This window comes from Schistocerca serialis, chromosome 4 (genome assembly GCF_023864345.2).
Source record: "Schistocerca serialis cubense isolate TAMUIC-IGC-003099 chromosome 4, iqSchSeri2.2, whole genome shotgun sequence".
Lineage (NCBI taxonomy): Eukaryota > Metazoa > Arthropoda > Insecta > Orthoptera > Acrididae > Schistocerca > Schistocerca serialis.
In genome coordinates, this window is record NC_064641.1 from 629,587,146 (window position 1) to 629,603,147 (window position 16,002).

Sequence of the window (16,002 nt, forward strand, 5' to 3'; positions counted from 1 at the left end):
GGCCATAATGAATTTATTCTTCCACTCTTGTTCAGTTAGCTAGGACTCTACCAATGGAGATAATATTATTGGCAAGACATTAAAATGTAACATTCTTCCACGCTTCTCTGTGAACCTTTGAGAAACACAGAAAGTGATGGTTGGTCATATAATGTAGGCTGTCTTCAATTAAAACTTTCACATGGGAAAAATATATTAAAAACAAAGATTCCATGACTTACCAAACGGGAAAGCACTGGTAGATAGACACAATAAAAAAACACACACAAACACACACACACAAAATTTCAAGCTTTCACAACCAACGGTTGCTTTGTCAGGAAAGAGGGGAGGAGAGGGAAAGACGAAAGCATGTGGGTTTTAAGGGAGATGGTAAGGAGTCATTCCAATCCCGGGAGCGGAAAGACTTATTTAGGATGGATATGTGTGTGTGTGTGTGTGTGTGTGTGTGTGTGTGTGTGTGTGTGTGTATACCTGTCCTGTGTGTGTGAGTGTATACCTGTCCTTTTTTCCCCCTAAGGTAACTCTTTCCGCTCCCGGGATTGGAATGACTCCTTACCCTCTCCCTTAAAACCCACATCCTTTCGTCTTTCCCTCTCCTTCCCTCTTTCCTGGTGAAGCAACCGTTGTCTACCTTCTTCCTAAAATTCACAAACTGCTGGTTACCAAGCCCCCACAGAACATATCTGTGCATACATAGATCAACACCTTCAACCCATTACATGCAGTCTCCCATCTTTCATCAAAGACACCAACCACTTTCTCGAACACCTGGAATCCTTACCCAATCTGTTACCCCCGGAAACCATCCTTGTAACCATTGATGCCACTTCCTTATACACAAATATTCCGCACGTCCAGGGCCTCGCTGCGATGAAGCACTTCCTTTCACGCCGATCGCCTGCCACCCTACCTAAAACCTCTTTCCTCATTACCCTAGCCAGCTTCATCCTGACCCACAACTTCTTCACTTTTGAAGGCCAGACATACCAACAATTAAAGGGAACAGCCATGGGTACCAGGATGGCCCCCTCGTACGCCAACCTTTTCATGGGTCGCTTAGAGGAAGCCTTCTTGGTTACCCAGGCCTGCCAACCCGAAGTTTGGTACAGATTTATTGATGACATCTTCATGATCTGGACTCACAGTGAAGAAGAACTCCAGAATTTCCTCTCCAACCTCAACTCCTTTGGTTCCATCAGATTCACCTGGTCCTACTCCAAATCCCATGCCACTTTCCTTGATGTTGACCTCCATCTGTCCAATGGCCAGCTTCACACGTCCGTCCACATCAAACCCACCAACAAGCAACAGTACCTCCATTATGACAGCTGCCACCCATTCCACATCAAACGGTCCCTTTCCTACAGCCTAGGTCTTCGTGGCAAACGAATCTGCTCCAGTCCGGAATCCCTGATCCATTACACTAACAACCTGAAAGCAGCTTTCGCATCCCGCAACTACCCTCCCGACCTGGTACAGAAGCAAATTAACAGAGCCACTTCCTCATCCCCCCAAACCCAGAACCTCCCACAGAAGAACCACAAAAGTGCCCCACTTGTGACAGGATACTTTCCGGGACTGGATCAGACTTTGAATGTGGCTCTCCAGCAGGGATACGACTTCCTCAAATCCTGCCCTGAAATGAGATCCATCCTTCATGAAATCCTCCCCACTCCACCAAGAGTGTCTTTCTGCCGTCCACCTAACCTTCATAACCTCTTAGTTCATCCCTATGAAATCCCCAAACCACCTTCCCTACCCTCTGGCTCCTACCCTTATAACTGCCCCCGGTGTAAAACCTGTCCCATGCACCCTCCCACCACCACCTACTCCAGTCCTGTAACCTGGAAGGTGTACACGATCAAAGGCAGAGCCACGTGTGAAAGCACCCACGTGATTTACCAACTGACCTGCCTACAGTGTGAAGGTTTCTATGTGGGAATGACCAGCAACAAACTGTCCATTCGCATGAATGGACACAGGCAGACAGTGTTTGTTGGTAATGAGGATCACCCTGTGGCTAAACATGCCTTGGTGCACGGCCAGCACATCTTGGCACAGTGTTACACCGTCTGGGTTATCTGGATACTTCCCACTAACACCAACCTGTCAGAACTCTGGAGATGGGAACTTGCCCTTCAGTATATCCTCTCTTCTCGTTATCCGCCAGGCCTCAACCTCCGCTGATTTCAAGTTGCCACCGCTCATATCTCACCTGTATTTCAACAACATCTTTGCGTTTGTACTTCTGCCTAGCCTGACATCTCTGCCGAATCTCTTTGCCTTTACAAATGTCTGCTTGTGTCTGTGTATGTGTGGTTGGATATGGGTGTGTGTGCGAGTGTATACCTGTCCTTTTTTCCCCCTAAGGTAAGTCTTTCCGCTCCCGGGATTGGAATGACTCCTTACCCTCTCCCTTAAAACCCACATCCTTTCGTCTTTCCCTCTCCTTCCCTCTTTCCTGATGAAGCAACCGTTGGTTGCGAAAGCTAGAATTTTGTGTGTATGATTGTGTTTGTTTGTGTGTCTATCGACCTGCCAGCGCTTTCGTGTGGTAAGTCACATCATCTTTGGATTGGAATGACTCCTTACCCTCTCCCTTAAAACCCACATCCTTTCGTCTTTCCCTCTTCTTCCCTCTTTCCTGATGAAGCAACCATGGGTTGCGAAAGCTTGAATTTTGTGCGTGTGTTTGTGTTTGTTATTGTTTCTATCAACGTACCAACGCTTTCGTTTGGTAAGTTACATCATCCTCTCAGCCCGGAAGTTTTAACTGAAGAGAGTGATGGTTGGGTTTGAGAAAAGTGTTGCTAATTTTTCCAAATTTTTTTGGTAAGTTTTTTGATCTCTTTTTTTTTTCTTCATAATTACATTTCTATTAATCTGAGCATGTATGTTTCTTGTCCATGTTACAGGCTCCAAAACTAAATTCTGTTGTTGGTATCCTTGGTCATCTGGCTGGCAGCCATTTTGCAGATATTCGAACTGCTCTTTTGGAGCTTTTTAAGGTACCTAGAAAATGATATGAAATATTAATATTTTCTTTTTTAAAATATTTATGCCATTTGTTCCTTCTGTTCATTTCCTTTTTATTTCAGTGGAGTTTGGAACCTGGAGGGGCAGATGAGGCCCCACAGAGAAATGCTACTGTGCCTTTCCTCGTTCAGCTGGCATCCCTGTCTCCTGTTCTGCTCCGAGCTCTGACCACAGATGTTCTGCAGACATGTGAGTGCACTGTAACTATTTTTTCAGTTGGATGCAATTAAACTGGGCTCATATTTGGGAGGATGACAATTTAAACCTGCATGCGACCACCTGGCTTTAGGTTTTCCGAGATTTCCCTAAATCGCTCTAGGGAAAAGCTGGGGTGGTTCCTTTGAAAGGGCACGGCTGATTTCCTTTCCTGTCCTTGCAACAATGTGAGGTTGTGATCTGTTGCTAATGGCCTTGATGCTGACGGGATGTTAAACCCTAATCTTCCTTCCTTCCTTTATTTCTAATTAAACATGAAGGCATAGAGATCAAAATCCACCCACCCCTACACATACACATACACACACACACACACACACACACACACACACACACACTCACACTCACACTCTCTTTCTCTCTCTTTTTCCTGGTTATCATTATATTAGAATTTTTGAAAGCTTTGTGTGCTGTGGATAGTTGTTTTGTTTTAAAAACACAATATCAACGCAATGTTTAAACTTTCTGTATGTGTGTGAAATTTATAGATTTTAAGCATGTATTGCAACTGCAATTCTGCTCTATGCACAGTTCGGTGTTCTGCGGATACAACATATTAAATGGACTTTATAAACAAGACAGAAGTAATGTCTATGATACACATTACCATTCCTTCAGGGATGACAAATGTGCTAACCCATTCATTGGAGATAATAGCATTTTGGAAAGAAATTAGTATTCTGGCTACTTGAAAGATAGTATTCTGGTTACTTGGAAGAATGATTATAAATACTGGAGTAATTAGAGTTAGTATCCAATTTTATGCAGACATTGTGTCCAATAAAGAAAATTATTGGTACACACTGGATAGAAAACAGAGATAGCTGCAGAAACTATTGATAGTCCACTCAATACACGCCATTCTATGGAATACATATTCTTTGGGGTAGACAATTATGGTTGAAGGAATTAATTTGCATGCCATATGAAGTAAAGGAACAGTGTCTTTGATACAAAGTTACATATTTAGTTTGAAATCAGGCACTTCATGTTTTGATAAAATGAGTTACAAATATGTATCAACAGAATTAGTTATTAGTTTGATATTTTATGAGAAGAATCAGCTGATAACTTGCAGACAGTCAACCCCCATTTGTCTTTAAGAGTTACAACAACAGAGATCCACTTAGTCATAGTCATAGTCATAGTTACATCGAAATATTTCCAACATAGAGACCTTCAGAGTCATAGTGCTTGTGGTGTCTCTAACAATTGTTGGTGTAACATGTTCTGCTGCCTTTTCTTTCACACCCAGTTTGGCAGATCTCCTTTCACACAGGGTCCATCTACAGTATTGAAAAAATGTCTCCCCCCCCCCCCCCCCCCCCCCCCCAGGAACAATAAATGTATATTATTTTTGCTCCTAGTGATCATCAAAATGTGTGGTAAGATGGTTGCTATTGTCACTGATTTTGTAAAAAGTAGTGCAGATTGCAAATAGTAATACATTACTAGTAGCTGGTTTTCTTAAAATTACATATCCTATACTGCCTACCTCAGGACATGTGTGCACAGCTGGTGTCCCATGGGCCAAATGCAACCTGGGATGGTTTCAGTCCATCCCGTGGAAGAAAATTTATAGGAGAGAGAGTGAGGTGCTTGCATTGTATTTTGCCCAAAATGCTTTACAGATATTCTCATAATCAGTCATCAAAAAAGTGTGAAGTGGAGTCAAATTAAAATCTAAGAGTGTGATTAAAAATTGACATTTTGTTCTGTAAGTTGGCTGTACTGTTATCAATGATGTAAGAAATGCCCTACAGGTGGCATCATACTACAGACTAACAAAATGCGGCGACAGTACCGGTTCAAAATGGTTAGCTCACTTGCAACTTGCACCAAGGAAGAACAGTGTTCTGTCATACATTTTCTGATCAGTGAAGGTACAAAACCTATTGAAGTCCATCGGCGTGTGAAGGTCCAGTAAGTGATGCATATCTATCACTGCAGCAAGTGCATGAGTGGAGTAGAAAGTTCAGAAATGACATGACTTCTCTGACAGATGCCCAGTGCCCAGGTTAGGCACACTGTGTTGTGACACGAGTCTACTGCAGCAGTTGAAGGCATTTTGGTGGAAAATCACCTTTTGACGTTGAACCAAATAGCCACAAATCTGAACATTAGTCATTGCATCATTCATGACGTGCTTAAGTTTCACAAAGTGGTTGCAAGATGGGTGCCACAGCAGCTCATTTCAGAACTGAAAGTGTGACCTGCTGACATTTGTGAAGTACGTTTCCATCACTTTGAAGCAGAAAGTTATGGCTTCTTCACGAGAATTGTTACAATACCACAAACCTGACACAAAGAGAGTAAGCAAGCATTCCTCATTACCAAAAAACCAAGAAGCTTCGGATACAGCCATCTGGAGGAAAAATTTTGGTGACGTTCTTTTGGGACTGAACGAAGCATTGTCTTGGAACACTACACAACTAGGAGAAACACCACAACCAGTGTATTGTATTCCAATATGTTAAAAAACCTGCAATAAGATCAAAGTGAAAGAAATTTCTGATAACAGATGTCATTCTTCAGCATGGCAGTGTTTGTACTCGTACAGCCAGTGCAACTCTTGCGACCATCGATGACCTACACGTTGATACTCCGCCACATCCACCATACTCATCAGATCTTGCACTGAGTGGTTACCACATGTTGGATCACACAGAGAGGCAATGGGAAGAAAGAAATTTTGTTCCGATGAAGAGTTGTAGTAAAAGTGCACATGATGGAGAAATCTGTGCACTTTCTAAGTGCTGGACAGGAAAATCATGTCGAAAAATGACACACTTGTGTTCCACCTTTGTTCAGTAAAAGAAATTGTAAAAAATATTTAAAGTTTTCGTTTGACTCCCCCTGATATTTTTAGACACATGTTTAGAAAATGTTTGCTCGTAATGTTTGTGGATATTAACACACTATACTTTAAACTCTAAAATGACCTGCATGTGGCCAAAAATTGCCAAGTTATTCATAATTGCTTATCAACTGAGATTGCCTATCTCATTGCCATATTATATTTTTCTGTTCTTTACATCAACCTTAGAAAAATAATTATTGTCCATTGTGGACAAATTAGAACACTGCAACTGTTGAATTTGGAAGAAATTTATAATGAATTAGCTGCAGCCAGTTGCTTTTTTAGGCATTTATTTTTCCATGATTACATTTCAGGGTGCCTGGTATGTTTACATTTATTTACACATTGTGAATATTGTTTCTTTATAAAGTCAGTGCAGAATTTCAACAGAAGTTTTTAAGACAGCTATTGTAAAATGTTACAATTAAAGAAACAAGTTTCATAATGTGGAAATAGTAAACATCTGATGATGGGGTTAATGTAAAATGAATGTACTCTAAAAAATTCATCTCTTGAGGCACCATATTTTGGCATGCCATGTCGGGTGCCATTCATATCTGTGCATTACCCCATAAACATTAATATCTTGGATGCTGTACTTTTGACTTTATGCTGCAGTCATGTCAAGTGACAAGGCAGCCTGTGAACCTATCAAAGTATGTGAATCAGACCTGCTAGTCACCAAAGGTTGCCTATGCCTGCTCCAGAAGACAATTTCAACTTAAATTTACAAAGAACAACTTTTCAAAGCTATTGAGACATAGTGTGGTTGTACAGTGATTGTGTATCAGAAAGTGGTTTCAAACAAGTTTTCTCTCTGCACAGGCCAGATGATGCGAGGTTCCGATAGTTCTTACCCTGATATTGGGTGACAAAGTAAAATCTGATTGGGAGCTAAGACATCCTTCAGTCTTGCTCACTTTATCATGTCCACACGCTCACCAGTATCTTCTGATTGCACTTCGTTTCTCAGAGTGCTATAGTTACTTCAGGAAGTTAAGAGTAAGATCCCATATCCAATCCTGAAATAAATTTGATGCCTCTCTTAAACAGCACATTGTATATTGTGCTGTTGGTTACAGTGACCACACATTACAAAGTTTCTTCATTATTTGGAACATCATATTTACATTGATAAGGACCGTGTCCAAAAATGTTCTGTCTTACTAAACAGATTCCAATTGAGCAAGTATATAACAAGTTTTCTCTTTCCCTGTGACATTTCGGGCATTGCCACAGTCTCTTTTTCTCTGGGGCTCACATCAAACCTCCAAGGCAGGACACAGAATAAACCACCCAACCAGCAGGTACTGTGAATGTGGTATGATGTTTATCATCATCCTGGGTTGCAGATATGCTGCATCTATCCATTTCATAATACATGTGCATAAATAAAACATACATACAAACAGGTTATACTAATTTATTACAGAAATAAACATTTTATAGTGGCAATCATCATTCACTGGTTTAGAAAATTCTTGTGTAACACATCACTTCACCAAAGTGATATCTTAAACATTAGACATGTTTAAATAAATTCCCTGCCAGCAGAAAAGGTAAATTGTTGTGCTGCAGATAATTGGCACTAAAAATGATGAGATTGACTTTTGTCACATATCTATTCAATTTTCCTCACAGTAAGCTTCTTCGTCTCCCTCTTCCTCTTCCTCTTCTTGCCGGTGAGACAGAATGGTGCTACACACAAGGCACGAGACCACATGTAAGGGGGGTGATGTTCACTGCAACTGTAGCATTCTGTATAAAGGCACATGTTCCCTCCCAGAGTATTGCAAATGGTGAGCTGCGCAGAGGGCTTAGCCATCATTTCCTGTGTACGGTTTTGGTAAGTCTGGGCTTCATGAGTTGGAGACTGGTGAACACCACCAGCTTTTGTAACTGTAAGCTCTGAGAATGCTTCACCAATCCCTGTGCAGCATAGTGATGGAACATTGTGTGTCAAAGGGAGCAAGGATCTTGGTTTAACGGCACTGCCCTTACTGCGTGCTGGTGAGGTGCGCTGCTGTTGAAGGGGAACAGTCAGCAGGCAACTCAGTTGTGTGAGGCTTATTGTGGCTGCTCTCGGTGTTGTTATTAATCACCTTTATGTCTATAGACTATCTTATAACACTGTCCCAGTATCTGGGGGCTCAACATGATGAATAATCTGATGAATGGGGGGATAAAGGTGATGACTAACATGATGAATCATAACCCTGGGTACCAATTCAGTAGAGCCTGGAATCCTGCACTGGAGTTGCTGAAAACACAATGGGTGTAGCACCAGAGGTACACAAAAAGAATAACTGAGATTGTGGACATGGGAAACGAATCCCAGGTAGAGCACTAGGCACATCAGGCCGAAGAAGGAATGTCACAGGGTGCTTCTAGTGGGAGCGGACCGAAAACGGAATGCCAGCATGCAGATTGGTGCGTAGATGTAACACTAGCACTCAGGCTGGTGCATTGGAATGAAGAGGGAATATGTGAGAATATCTCTAGTTGTAGCGGACCACAGAGGGACGACCTGCAACCACAGCGGACTGAAAATGGAATTCCAGCACACAGACAGGTGCTCAAGGCCAAGGCCAAAGATGAAATGCCTAAGGATGCTGCTAGCAGAAGTGAACTGCAGGCAGAACACCTGGAACTGACAATGGTGGGGGAAAAGCATAGGTATAAAATACTGGACTTGATCCAATCGACAAGCAGTCTGAGGTAGCACCAGATGAAGGTACTAAAGTCATGGTGTTGAACTATTGTGCAAGAAAGATACTGACATCCGGCAGAATACCCGAGACCTCAAGATGTAGCAAAGGTGTTGTGTCATGCAGAGATATTACAGATATTCCCAAAGAAGATGAGTGGGCTCAAGAAGGTGGGATTAATGTGCAAAATACCTATGATGAGAGGGGTAGATGGCAAATTGGTGAAAGCAGATGTCTTTATTCTTACATTCAGTAGCATAACACTTCCAGAGCATATGAAGGCAGGATTAATTCGCTTAAACATGAAGCCTTACGTACACTACCCATAGTGCTGTTTTAAATGTGAGCACACCATTCTTGCAGGTAAGGGAGAAGCCACTTGTGTCAAATGTGGTAAGGCCACCCACAATGGAGTCATTTGTTCATCACTTCAGAAATTGTTCGGGGTATCACCCTGTCTGGAATAGAGACTGCAGTTCTACCTTGGAAAAAGGAAGTATAGGAGCTAAAAACAACAAAATGTTTTTTTTTTTTCCAGCCATCAAAAAGCATATTCAGAAGGCTGATGCCTCTTCACTAACAGGTATTAATAGTGCCAGAACTGAAATCTGTGTTTGTAAGTGTAATTGCAAAGATGCTGTTATTACAAAACATATAGCTCCCTGTAGAAAATCCGAAAAGCCCTTGGTTGCTAACATTGTAGAGCTTTCAGCACCTCGGTAGGCAGATTCAGTAAACAGACCAGCACTGCCACTGCCATTGCTACGAACACTCCTCTGAAGTCTCCTCTGACAAAAAAACCAAAAGGGAAGTGCAAATCACAGAAGACAGGTTGTAAACAGTCAGACCATCCAATTCCCATTCTGTCTGACAGTTGTAATGATTCCACTTCGGAGACAGTGGAATACAAAGTCTGTCTGTGGCAACCCTTTAACCCCTTAACACAGTGTGGAGAGATCCCAAGTTTTGCGTGACACCTTTGTGTTTTATACGTGGTGCTGTAGACAACATTGCTGTGATGTATTTAAACTACTTTGTCTATTTAGGTATCAAAATTGATTGCCTTCGTATGCTTTTTGCTTATTTAGCATTTTGATTGTATTTTGATATTTCAAAAAATTACTGTTTTCGTTATGAAGTTCTTCCTGGTGTTAGAGATGGCCCTATTCAGAAAAGGAAGGAAATAAATGAATGTGAAATACTTTCAGGGGTTTCGGACTATGATTATTCAGATGTTTCCACTGAGAATGAAGATCTCGATGACTGTGTGAATGAATGTTTTTATGATTCTGGGGAGGGTTCCAATAAAACAATGGCATCTTAAGACCTGAAAGACATGGAAGGTGATAGTGCTTTCAATTGATTTCAGCAATAATGATAAAGGTGATTCTGTTCTTGAGAATAATTCGTTTTGTAATAAAGTTAGCCCTCTCGAGACGGCACTCCTCTTCTCTGTAGCACTTGCCTACCAGCAATTGCAGCTGAAGTTCATGTGAATCAAAGACTCACTAAATGCTGTTGATAGCTAACACTACAAGAAGCAGGAGAATCTGTGAGTCTCAAAGGTTTTATAGAACAACATGACTGAGACTCAGGTGCCATCTCAAATGTGTTAAGTAAACTTCCAGCCCATACAGATCTCCACCCCGGCACGGGGATAGGTTGAAAGAGAAATCTTGCAGATAATATGACTCCCATGCTATAGTGGAAAATCAATGGGTTCAGGATACGTTTGGAGGAACTGAAACTCCTAGTGCAGAAAGTCTTCTGTGCTTGTGTTTACAAGAAACACCCCTATGCTATAGGGCTGTACCCACCACTGTAAGGATCACATAACAGGGGGAAGGGCCAAATGTGGGGCAGGGAGTGGGAAACTGTGTTATAAATAACACACACCACTCCTCTACTCTGTCCATGATTACTGACCTACCAGCAGTTGAAGCTGAAATTTATGTGGACCAAAGACTCACTACATGCTGTCTATAGCTAACACCACAAGAAGCAGGAGAATCTGAGACTCTCACAGATCTCATAGAACAACACCCATGATCATTTCTACAACTGGGACATTTCAGTGCCCGTAATGTATATGGGGCTCAAATCTACTTGTCCTAGGGGTTGGGTATTAGGGACCCTCGTGTCTTGGGTGCTGTGGATCTTCAACATGAGCCAGTCCATTTATTTCAACACTGATACTGGGTCATCCTCAGCCATATACCCGGCAAGCATCAGGAATTTACCCATATTTTCAGCTCGGTGCAGTTGGCAGTAAAATCGGATGCCTTTAAGGAACATTGGAACCATTTGGAACGGCACCTCATCAGTAATTGTTTTCTGCTTCACTGAGTCAAGATGAAAAACGATGTAAATGATGATGACTCAAAAACTGGTCGCTCTGGAATTGTACGAGTGATAACTTTTGCACCTCTAATGAACTGAGTGCGCTTTCAGCAGAAGAATTTGACAAATGGTTCAATATTGACAGAAATTTGGCTGGCAAAGAAGGGTTGACTGACAATGTGAAGTTAAGAAGTATTTTCAACCTCCACCACCAGAAACTGAGAGTGATGTTCACACCCCATCGGGGTGAGTCTTCAGAAGCATATGTAAAAAAAAAAAAAAAAAAAAAAACACAGCTCAATTTGAGAAACTTAGTAGCATTTCTGTAATGTTCTAAAGGACTCAAAAGAAAATTTCAGTGAAACCTTGAGTGGTTGGTATTAGTTGGATGTATTCCGTGCCCTTGAGAATGTCAGTTATCTGTGCTATTCCTAAAGATAATGATTCCAATTAAACTGTGCCAAAATGTAGGTATCAAATTTTATTAGATACTTTGTTCTTGATTTTTCAAACCAGTGTTTAATAAATAACAGGTACTTATTTTTGCACATTAAAACCATAAGTTTTACTTGTAGGATTATCCATTTTATTTCTTAAACAGGAAGTTTTTAAAAATGGCCTAGATAATCGGGCATACTAGATAATCCGGCATTGACAAATCCCCAAGCTTGCTGGATTATCAAGGTCCTACTATATATCTTTTTCTGCTCTCCAGCTCTCACATATTCTGCTCAGTGGAAATTTACTGTTGATTTTCATTCAAGTGACCAGTACCCCCTCTGGATCCACCTGCCAAGTGGAACAGTCTGCAAAAGAATGCTCCCAAGATGCATGGTCAGCAGAACAAATTGGACACTGTTCAGCCAGGTGGTTGGTTTTGAACACCAAGGCAGCTTCTAGGAATTGGAGAACCACATAACAAGTGTCATCCACCGTGACACTGTCATATCCACTTCAAAGTCCTCAGGTGATCTTAGAAGGTAGCCTGTGTCGTGCTGGACTGCTGAGTGCTTCCCAGTGAGCCCAGTCAGGCATACAACTCTGCTTCAGTTTAAATGCTGACCAACAGCAAGAAACCTTGCAGGCTCTTGAGTAGTGAGAGCCAAAGCATGATGCACAACTAGGAGAGCAGGGAAATGTCATGTAAAGTGTTCCTGGGGTATCCAGTGCTCCACTTGTTCTGTGAAAGTGTGGGTACCCATCATGAGGAGTTTTGGTAAATTCAGTCATGTTGAAGCAGGGGTGTCTCCAAACATTGCATGGGCACATCACCCAAACTATACAGAGCATTTTGCGTTGGCTACTGCCACTACCAGCCAGGATCCACCATTCTGCAGCTACTTTGTGGCCTTACAGAGGGTTGAGTTGGACTTAAGATCTAACAATTCTGAGTCATACGACTGTCCTTTTTCTGTATGGGAGATGGATTGACGACATGTGAAGCTCATGAGTACTGCACCTGGTCATGATCAAATCCAATACAGTGTGCTTCAAAACTTGTGAACTGAATCAAAGGATATCCAACTAAAGTGTAAGTAAAATTCCTTGTTAGTTGACACTTAGTGCATCAGAGCTGGTTTCCTGTAATCGGAGTATTCAGTGTCATGCCTGAACTCTTCACAATAAGTGGTCATTTCACTTCCATTGCTTGGCTAGTGTTGTGTATGAAACGTGAGTATTTGTTGTCATCATTGTGTGTGTGTGTGTGTGTGTGTGTGTGTGTGTGTGTGTGTGTGTGTGTGTGTGTTTGTTTGTTTGTTTGTTTTTGGTGTGGTAGACCCAAACACACAAGAAAGAAAGCTGGACAATGAATTGCATTTAAAGGACAATTGCGACAACTTGTGTGCAATGTGCAAGAACTCAGTGAAAGTGAAATGGAAGATGGGGGACCGCTCTTACCAGTTTCCAGAGTAGTCTTGTGATCTGCAGCCATGTTTAAGGTTAGTGAAATGAACGTACTTTGTATTGGTAAAGAAAAATACAGGAAGGAAGGAGGGAAGCAACACAGAACCCATTTGTCTTCATATGCAGTACAAGAATAGAAGTATTCAGAAATATATAACAAATCTGGATCATTTCACACAAGATGCAATTCGGCATCACCTATACAGTTATCATCATCACAGACGTTTGCCTGCATTAGATAAGATGCATACAGCATTGCATGAGGCCAAAAATTTTGAAGGCAGCAAATCGTCTTTGTGATTGGTTCTGCACAGTCTCTGTTTTAAATACAAAAATATCTCAGGCCGTAAAATGTTGATGGAATGAACAAATATAACCACATGGCCATGCAGAATTCTTTCTGAAGTAAAAGACATTAATTTCGTGGACATTATTTCTATTGACAAAATACGGGTTAATGCTGGTCATATTGTTATGAGAGGTTGGACTGGTAGCAAAAGAGAAGGTATGGCACTCCCTGCTGGCAGAGGTGGTAGAATTATCCTTTTGCATGCTGGTACCTACCATGGCTTTAATCCCAGCTGACACCTGCTTTTCAAATCAAAGGAAATGTCGGAGTACCCTGCAGAAATGAATTGTGAAACTTTTTAAATTTTGAAAATACTTTGTTACCAAGAGTAGAAACTTCTTGGGTAATTATTCTCAACAACGTTTTGTACCATTCAGTTTTAAAGGATAAGGCTCCAACCCTGTCCTCTCGAAAGGATTATTCACTGGTTCTGACAACATGAAGTTATTGTGGATGATACACTAAAAAAATAGGATTATTAGAACCCATGTTATTTCATACACCACAATTCCTGACATTGTTACCAGTGAGGTAACTTATAAATATGGACATAGTCATAACACTATACCACCTTATCACTTCCACTTTTTCAATGCAATTGAACTTATCTCGGCCCCCCCCCCCCCCCCCTCCCTGCCGCCTCTATCTCTCTACCTCTTATATGCAGGTGAACAGATATGTTGCTCGCAAAAATAAATAGTTTACTCATTGTTGTGCAGCCTCTGATTCATCTTTTGAAAGGCGTGCCTCACGCCATTTCACTACCCTCTCCCCGCCCCATGCGTCCTTCCATACCCCCTCCCGACCTTCACCTGCGCAGGCAACTGCCCTCAATAATCAACAATCAACAGTCAATCTCACTGCGGCCATGGGTGTGAGCATTTGGATGTCTGTGATAGTGTGTGTGTTAATATGTGTACTTTTGTTAGAGGAAGGGCAAGAGCTCTAAACCAAGTGTAAATACTGTATCAAAATTTTTATATGCACCACACACCAGTCAGCTTTAGGTAAGTGGCAGTCTTCCCTTTACTTTACATACTATTCCAGCCAGGAATTTTCGTTGTTGGTGTTTTATTGAACTGCTATACAATAGAATGACTTTTAATGGTGTTGCACTCCTACTTTGAAGTTTATTAAAATACTTCGTTTTTAAGACATTTGATATGCTCTAGAAGGATATTGAATTCATATGTGTGTTTCTGACTGTCCCCTTTTTGTACATATTTTCAACCCTTAAAGTATTTCTAGTGTTGTTTTCGTCTTAATATTATAACAGTCCTTTGAATTATCTTTTTGAGAAAAGAGAAATATTATCACTGATAATGTTTGTTATGGAATATAAGTGTTGTGAGATAGTTATCTACAGATATCAGTTGTCAACCATATTTTTGTCATATTGCACATAAATTGTGGTTCTACACTTCCTGTTTGATATCAAAAATAAATTTATCATCAAATTATTATAGTGTTTTGTTTGCTAGGCAGTTGTTATTTGTAATTCTCTTATCTCTGGTGCAAATGCCATAAAACAGATGTTGCACATTTTGTCTTTGTTGAGAAAATTGTATAAGAATATATTAAGGTTTTATGTTATATAACAGTAACTCCAGCTATGCTGCCGCAGTTGGCAATGTTGGCCCCTGACTGGTGCAACTATTTTGGGAGCCGTGAGGCCCTGGAAGACCTGGTGATACATCTGTCATTACGCTGTGAGAAAGGAGGCACACAGATACTTAAACTGTTATTGGATGCTGCCTCACCAGAAGTGAAACCTGAGAACATAGAGCAAAGTAGAACAGTGCAAAAATGTAGCAGGGACCTTTTAGGTAAATAAATCAAAACAAGATTATCTTTGTGCTCTCTCTCTCTCTCTCTCTCTCTCTCTCTCTCTCTCTCTTTGTACCAGTTAACACAGAAAAATCTCAACTTTTTATCTTTTGTCCCATCATCACAATCTTCTGCAGTTGTAATACATTTTATGAGCATAAGAAATACTACTACTCAATTACAAAAAATAAGAAAAGGAATCCTTATCTGATGGATGGATTTGTTCTGTGTGTTTCAGAGTTACTATTGCGTGAGATAGACATACAGCTACGAAGCACGGAGCCGGGTAACTGCACTATTGAGTTGTTGGAGTCTCTCAGGAAAGATTTGTCAATGATTAAACCATTACTTCTTAGTAGAGACATGCTTCGTATGCAGACTGCTGTGAGGCTTTTAGGTAATAATCGTATAAACTTTGTTAGTTATTGCTGTGCTTAGGTCATTGAGGCAATGATTGATTGTTAATGCCTGTGTAAAGGAGCGTGCTGATACGTCTTTGGTTTCATAAAGAAAGTGACAAATATGAAAAAAAGGTTATATGCTTAAGGTATAGTTTTGAAATACAGATTAAACATTACAGAATGGCTAATTGTAATGTCACATTCGTGTTACTGTGTATCATAATCTATGTGTAACTCTCTGCAGCCAAATGTATGGTGTGTTGCATAGAGCACATAGTGTACCAGAATGATCTGCCCCTCCCTCTCTGTTCCTATTTCGTTGGTTAATGGTTTACAGAGTAAGTGTTGGTACCCTCC

The 16,002-nt window shown here is 41.0% G+C and overlaps 1 protein-coding gene across 2 annotated transcripts in view; it reads left to right on the top strand.

Annotated features, from left to right (window-relative positions):
• LOC126475458 (integrator complex subunit 5) overlaps nt 1–16,002 on the top strand; it is a 127,567-nt gene that overhangs the window by 50,993 nt on the left and 60,572 nt on the right. For both annotated transcript variants that reach the window (XM_050103336.1, XM_050103337.1), the window contains exons 6-9: nt 2,919–3,011; nt 3,102–3,228; nt 15,019–15,243; nt 15,483–15,641. In XM_050103336.1, coding sequence (XP_049959293.1) covers nt 2,919–3,011; nt 3,102–3,228; nt 15,019–15,243; nt 15,483–15,641 — 604 coding nt within the window. The remainder of the gene's footprint in view (nt 1–2,918; nt 3,012–3,101; nt 3,229–15,018; nt 15,244–15,482; nt 15,642–16,002) is intronic.